The sequence below is a fragment of the Eutrigla gurnardus genome, assembly GCF_963514095.1.
Source record: "Eutrigla gurnardus genome assembly, chromosome: 4".
NCBI lineage: Eukaryota > Metazoa > Chordata > Actinopteri > Perciformes > Triglidae > Eutrigla > Eutrigla gurnardus.
Genome location: NC_139918.1, coordinates 12,356,822 through 12,362,821, shown reverse-complemented (window position 1 = coordinate 12,362,821; position 6,000 = coordinate 12,356,822). Strand labels below are relative to the sequence as shown.

General features: G+C 40.2%; 1 protein-coding gene across 1 annotated transcript in view; it reads left to right on the top strand.

Moving 5' to 3' along the window:
* Positions 1-2,333: 2,333 nt before the first annotated feature.
* LOC311012156 (vasoactive intestinal polypeptide receptor 2-like) overlaps positions 2,334-6,000 on the top strand; it is a gene marked incomplete at its 5' end in the record, with an annotated part of 52,304 nt that continues 48,637 nt past the window's right edge. The window contains one exon of the mRNA XM_084007493.1: positions 2,334-2,384. Coding sequence (XP_083863619.1) covers positions 2,334-2,384 — 51 coding nt within the window. The remainder of the gene's footprint in view (positions 2,385-6,000) is intronic.

Here is a 6,000-nt window from a genome sequence, read left to right as displayed (position 1 = left end):
TTATATATATTTAAAGGTGGCAGAGATACACTTTAATATGCTAATTTAATTAGTGGCTATGGTTCCCAACCTTTTTGTGGTCCCTTAAAACAATTACATTTCTACTTGCGACCCCTCACACCAGGTACCTTAGTTTCTTTACTTTACTCAGATTGTTGATCATTGAAGGATTTTAGAAGCCTGAATTAGTGGAAGCATCTGGTGACTGCTGCGGTTTTCTGTGGGACCTGAGGGCTCCCGATGCCCAGGTTGGAACCGCTGACTGAAGGCAATCACTGGGAGGATAGAAAGAGGGACAGTCATGGAGCCAATCAGCTGACATTGGGCGAAGGCAGGGTACACCCTGGACAGGTAACCAGTCTATCACAGGGCCGACATGTAGAGACAGACAGGTAACCAGTCTATCACAGGGCTGACATGTACAGACAGACAGGTAATCAGTCTATCACAGGGCTGACATGTACGGACAGACAGGTAATCAGTCTATCACAGGGCCGACATGTAGAGACAGACAGGTAACCAGTCTATCACAGGGCTGACATGTACAGACAGACAGGTAACCAGTCTATCACAGGGCCGACATGTAGAGACAGACAGGTAACCAGTCTATCACAGGGCTGACATGTAGAGACAGACAGGTAACCAGTCTATCACAGGGCCGACATGTAGAGACAGACAGGTAACCAGTCTATCACAGGGCCGACATGTAGAGACAGACAGGTAACCAGTATATCACAGGGCTGACATGTAGAGACAGACAGGTCACCATCACAGGGCTGACATGTACAGACAGACAGGTAACCAGTCTATCACAGGGCTGACATGTAGAGACAGACAGGTCACCATCACAGGGCTGACATGTAGAGACAGACAGGTAACCAGTCTATCACAGGGCTGACATGTAGAGACAGACAACCATTCACACTCACATTTATGCTAGATAACTTCCCATGAATGTCACATTTATTCTTCTAATTATTCCATCACGTGTGAAAACGCCTCGTTAAGGTTCTTAGGGTGGTGGCTGTTGATGGTTATTGTTGGTTTTATTTATACGGGCCAAATTGTCATCTTATGGGTGTTTATTGATCGGGTGGTCGGGTGGATATTTAGCGTAGCTTTCACTTGTTGCCATAGCAAACATCCGGTCAAGCAATGTATTTACTTCACCATGCTCCGTCTCTTCTTCTGCGTTTTTGGTGTATTTTTGTTGCAGAAACAGCGCCACATAAGGGCCTGGAATATGTACTACAGCACGCTGAGTCGTTTACAGTGGATTCGTGTGGATGCAGATTTTCTTGAAACAACACCAAGGAAAAACAGAGAAAAAAAGATTGTTTTGGTACATGTGGACGGCCCCTTATAGTCTTCAATAAACCTATCCCCATCCTGCATGTCTTTGGACTGTGGGAGGAAGCCGGAGAACCCGGAGAGAACCCACGCTTACACGGGGAGAACATGCAAACTATTTAAAAATATATACCAACATCTTTAGCTTATACTACTACTAGTACAGTGAGTATTCCCCACTGTAACAGAATATTCGAGCAGTGTACAGTTCAAAGAGGGATTTAAATTATATCCTTCACATTTAATTAAAACATTTTAATGTGGGCAGGCTGGGCAAGAATGTTACTAATTGGTAGCTTACAATTTTGGATATGTGATTCAAAAATATGATGAATTAATTTTTTTGCATACATTGTTAAATAGGTGTAGCCTACAATATGACTGGGGATGAGAAATAAAGGGGTTAAAAACATCGTCTCAACTTTTAGACAATCAAAATGTCCTCACATAAGTAGCCTTCCACCAAATTTAAACCACCTTTTAGGATATCCTAAGGGAGGTGTAACCACAGTCCTCTGTAGCTCCCCAGTTATTAATATTCCGTTATACTGGGGACACATTACAGTCCATACGCTAAATATGCTTTTTTATTTGCCTTTTTTAATTTCGCGTTTACTGGGACTTCGAATTATCGGATTCTAGATTGATTCTAGATTTTATTTTGAAATCCGGTAGCGGAAGTCTCCGTGTCTGTCGTCGTGTGCTTGACGGCTGCGGGTCGCTGATCTCCCCGCACATTGAGCTCAGTGGAGGTGACAGTCAGTGTGGCTCCGGATCATCAGCGCCTTCTCCTCCGGGTTGTTCTTCTTTGTTTTTGTTGTTGTTGTTTCTTTGTTTTCTCTCCACACTGATGGAATGGAAACAAGGTTCAGATCGGCGCATGAAAAAGTCCAAAGTGGAGTTTAAATGAAGTCTGGGCTCCTGTTTCTAATTCGGAGCCGCGTCTCTCCTCTGAGGACCCGTGACCCGAAGAGCAGCACAAGATGAGAAGTTTGCTGTTATTCACCTTGTGTTTGTCGACGTGTCCGCTCACGGTGAGTCTCTCTTCCTTGCTGTGAGTGTATAAGAATAAAATCATGCTGGTTATTAATTGTGTCTCCACACCTTGATGATGATGTATGCCAACATTTGAACCAACCCCTTGTTACACACGTTTTAGAGGTCTGATGAAATATCACATTTTGAATCATATTTTAATTATATGGACTTTGTTTCTCTGCTGTCTTAGTTTAAATATCCCCACAGTACAGTAAGCATGTGGACATCATTCAGACTAAGCCCTTGATTGCAATGATTAGGCTAATTATAATGCTGCAATTAATCATTTTCATTATTAATTGATCTCCTTGTTACTGTCTATTAAAGTGAATCGACTAAACAATTTTCAAATGACAAAAATGCCCTATATTCTAGTTTCAATTGGAACATTTGCTCTCTGATATTAAAATTATAATATTTTAAAGTAATAAAAAAGTAAACTATTAAAGTAATAATTTTCAAACAAATACATTAACCATAAAAAGCGAAAAGAAGAGAATAGCAATTTCAAAAACAAGTGCAAAAGCTCATACATTTCAACATTCAGAAGCAGGCAACCAGTCCAAAAAAGTCACAATCAGCAAGGCAAAAACACACCTGCAGTTACCACGCATCGCCAGAGGTGCCGCCAAAGACAACAAAGCGGAGGTCTCATTTACATTTTCAAGAGATATATTTAGCTTTGGAATTGTTTTGGCAAAACAAGAACCCTTGATGTGCTTGGCCCATATTTCTTACTGCTTGACATTTTATGATAAATCAGGATAAATCTCTCATGAATATGATCATTAGCTGCAGTCTATGCTATGTCCACACTGAGAGCTACAAAAGCAGTTGCCAGCTACATTTTTCGCAAGTTGCCTTTAAAGCGTTGCTTGAGGGCTCAATGAAAAAAAAATACTAAACTGTAAGACCAGCTCGAGAAACACTTTGTAACTTTGTGGCACGTAGTGTGAACACAGCATTACTCTTGTTTGGTTGAACCAACTTAAAAAACACAGATATTGAATTTACTGTCATACGAAACCACCACATATTCACATTGAGTTGCAAGCGGTGAATATTTGGGGATGTTTGTCTCAAAAATGGCTGGAATGATCAATTTATTATGCAAAGTAATTTTCTGTCAATTGTTTCGTGGATCATGGTCATCTCTAATCAGTTGAAGTGTGGTGGGTCCAATTATGTTTATATGAATTAAAATAGTGTGGAAGCTGGAAAAAATAATCACTTAATTAATTAGGAGTTTAACTGGCAACTGGTTTGATTGTTGATAAGTTTCATCCCCCCAAGTCTATGGAAATGTGAGCTGTGCTGCTTTTTTCGTTCATGCGTGACTATAAACTAAATGTCTGCAAATATCTCCTTGGTCTCCTTGGTTGTTATTTCCTGACATCTTACAGACAAAATATTGAATTTATTAACCATAAAAATAATTGGCAGGTTTGTAAATAATTAACATTTGTGTGTGAGGACAGCTAAAGTTGTCTTCACGCATCTCTCTTTTCATTCATTAATTTTTGGAGATAATCCTTCGGTGCTGGTTGCTCTTGTGGAGCCGTCCTGCAGCTATTATCCCACTGCCATTTTCCAGCGGCGATCCACCTCGCAGCATAAACAGGGCTTCCTGCCCGTAAGCCTCCCCTGACAAAAAGCAGACCAGGTTGTCAAAATGTTCACATCACCCAAAACAAATGTGAGGGTTTAATTATCTAAGCGAGGAGCGCTGCCACCGCAAGTACACAGAACGTTTAGTGCAGATTCTTTACCGATCTCTTTTTCCCACTTCTATTCTGGGAGGGATTAAGCGTGTCTCTTGCTCAAGGGCGCTTCAGAAGGATGGCTGCATATTGATGTTAAACTGCATCATTGGTTCAGTTTGGCTCGACACTTTTAAAAATTCCTTTTTTCTTACAATAAATCCCCAATAAAGTCAATGGAGTTTGGTGTAAAGGTTTGATACGTGGACAAAGGAACATAGCTAAACATAGAGGCATGATGTGTGCCAAGATGTTTGTTTAAAGTACAGCAATAATAGGCAAGAATATTATACATGATATTGGCCCTGTGATGGACTGGCGTCCTGTCCAGGGTGTACCCCGCCTTCGCCTAAAGAAAGCTGGGATTGGCTCCAGCCACCCCCGCGACCCTGAATACAGGATAAGCGGTACGCAATGGATGGATGGATGGATGATTTACTATTTGAACTGGGTAGCTAGTTGTGATTGGATTTGCAGAATTTTTGTTTTTTTATGAATATATTCACATTCATATTGGTCATTTGGATTCTTGGTGTCTCGAGTTTGATTCCAAATCGACTATCAATTAAAAAAAAAAAATCTTGATTCAATAAGTAGAAAGTAGGCACACTTCAGTGAGTTGCTGGATGAAACTCCAGTTCGGTGTTCCATGTTAGTTCCTGTATGATGTCATTTAATCTAAACAATAACCATCATCTTGCAGAGAAACTTGTAAATTAAATTCTAAAAAGTAAATTGATTTCTTCCTCTAAGCCTGTAATATTATATTTTTCATCTACCACGCAAGAAGATTTTCTGCATAGCCACCCTGTTATCCTAAAATATAGACTCATGAATACGTGCTGAAGCAGTGAGAGGATTTTGGATTGACAGGAAATTTAAAGATAACAACGTTGCTCTTCAAGCAAAGATTCAGCTTTTGAAATGTGATGATCATTGGTGGTATAATGAGGGTGAGGGTATTTTTCACTTTTGGTTTGTACCTTATAAAAAGAAGCAAAATTATTAATGCCATATTTATGCAATATTATCAGCTTTAGCTCTAAATAAGAGTTGATGGCCATCATGAAACCAGACGTCAACATTAATGTATTTGTCAAGTCCCTTCTGTACTGAAGTAACGGCACTCCCGTAGATATTTTAACTCATATGTTGACATATTTGCCACGTAACGTTGTCAATGAAAATGTAATAAATGTAAATGTTATATAAAGCTGATGTATGAAACTCCACCATAGTTATCAAACCACAACCTTCTCCTAAACCGAACCAGATAGTTTTATTGCCTCAAAGTCTCCGGGGCTTGGACAGGCACACCAAGGCTGGTGTTGGTGGACATTGGTCGGAAGCTCTAAAAAAATAAGTAACTTTTCCTTCAAACTGTTGAGTGAACACATAATAATACAGTAATAATAATAATACAATAAAAGAAAACATAATTGTATTGTGCAGCCTCGGTTCAGCAGAGGACAAGCAGGGACTCAGGTGTGAACAGGCTCCGAGACACTGTGGCATATTAAGCTCATCTGTCTGAACAAAGGCAGCAGGAGATCCTCCTCAGCAGTGGATCTGAAACACAAAGGAGAACCCAGCGGAAGCAGAGGAGGGTCCACGTTGAAAACTTGAACACTGCCGGCGCTCTGACTCCAGGTTACCTGTGTGGACACTATCTGATATTACCTGGCAGAACAAATGGTGCTGGATGCCTGAAGCGAGCTGTAGATAACAGTGTTACATCACATCTGATATAAAAATCTTTTTCATTCATTCAGAAGAGAAGAAAAGAAATCCTGTTTTTTCATCATTTGTGTGCTTTTCAAGTATTGATTCACTAACAGCAATGCAGTGAAAT